Raw genomic sequence first — 1,487 nt, 5'->3', positions numbered from 1 at the left:
CCCCCCCCCCCCCAAAGGTACGGGACTCCTCTGGTCGGCAAACCTGAAGCCAATATAGGGGAGGTGCCGGGTGGCATCGACCTTGGCGGCGCCCAGTTGGGGCGTAACCCCGCTCCACCTCTGGCCACCCCACTTTGGGTGGGCCTGTCTGCGTGCGGGACCCTCGTCGCCACCCGACTGGATCCGAGCCCCGGACTGGGAACCCATCGGTTTTAGTCGCCCACGGCTGGCACCCCGAGCCCTCCACAGTAAAACGAGTCATATATCGACATAACCTTAAGGCACGTCAAGTCAAGGGAAGAAGCCACTGCTCCAAAAACCGCCACAAAAAGCCGAGAGCCTACCTTGGTTTGCAATGCAGCGGAGCGGGGACAAAGATCGTACTTTTTGAGAGAAATGTCCATCTGGTCCTGAGATGAACAAAAAAGTAGAACTGTTTGGCCATAATGACCATGATTAATGTTTCGAGAATAAGGGGAGGCTTGCAAGCCGAAGAACACCGTCCTAACGTGAAGGCACGGGCAGTGTGTGTTTTTGGGGCGGAGTTGGGTGGGTGTAGGGTGGTGGTGATGATTCGGGGGGGGAGATGATGAGAGGTTAATTGGTGGCAGCATTCATTGTTTGTGGGCTTTGCTGCAGGATTGTGCACTTCACAAAATAGATGAACATCAGGTAGGGTATAGGGTAATGATTTATCCTTTTATGTGGGTAGGTAATATGAGAGGCAACATCTCAGAGACATCAGGTGCAGGAAGTTTAAATGAAAGATCGTTAGGTCAAGGCGGGTCCAACTGGACGGCATTAGTGAGAGCGATGGTGTTATTCTTCTATGTTGGTCAGGTCGGGGTGTGTGAACGAGGTTGTGTTTTGGTGGGCAGTTTATACTAAGGGTGAATATATTTATATCTAGGTGTGGCCCCCGCCCGGGGTTCCGGGCCCCCCCCCCCCATGGTATGGCTTCCCAATCAGAGGCAGCTGTTATCGTTGTCTCTTGATTTGGGGATCCATATTTAGGCAGCCCATTTCCCGCCCATTGTGCTTTGGGATCTTGTCTAAGGATTTTTCAGTTGTCTGCCGAGCACACTACATTTTAGCACGCTTCACGTCCCGTTTTGTCTGCTTATGTTTTTTTCTTTGAGTCACTTCTTCATAACATATCATAGCAGAGAAATGGAACCAAACATATCACGCTGCATCTTACCGGGTCTCACTCTCAACATTATATTAAAACGATCGTGACAGAAATCCCACCACACAAATGGAACCATCTACAACCGTACGCCAGTGAGGACGCAATATCCTGGATCATGGAAAAGATATACGTTAGACGATTAAAAACGGATCCTGCAAGATGTGTGGGAGATACTCCAGGCTACCAGGAAACGTATCGCCTTTTCTAGGGTGGCAGCCACTGAGGGCAAAGCGAGGTGGAGGTTTCAAACATTATTCGACAAGACACCGGCTTCGTCAGCCCACGTACGGAAAGG

General features: G+C 50.8%; 1 protein-coding gene across 1 annotated transcript in view; it reads right to left on the bottom strand.

Moving 5' to 3' along the window:
• The window catches only part of LOC111979621 (transient receptor potential cation channel subfamily A member 1-like), a 24,987-nt gene extending 24,780 nt beyond the window's left edge, over positions 1-207 (bottom strand). The window contains exon 1 of the mRNA XM_070449029.1: positions 22-207. Coding sequence (XP_070305130.1) covers positions 22-207 — 186 coding nt within the window. The remainder of the gene's footprint in view (positions 1-21) is intronic.
• Between the last annotated feature and the right edge of the window lie 1,280 nt (positions 208-1,487).

Source organism: Salvelinus sp. IW2-2015, linkage group LG19, assembly GCF_002910315.2.
Source record: "Salvelinus sp. IW2-2015 linkage group LG19, ASM291031v2, whole genome shotgun sequence".
Lineage (NCBI taxonomy): Eukaryota > Metazoa > Chordata > Actinopteri > Salmoniformes > Salmonidae > Salvelinus > Salvelinus sp. IW2-2015.
This window is presented reverse-complemented; position numbering and strand designations above follow the sequence as displayed.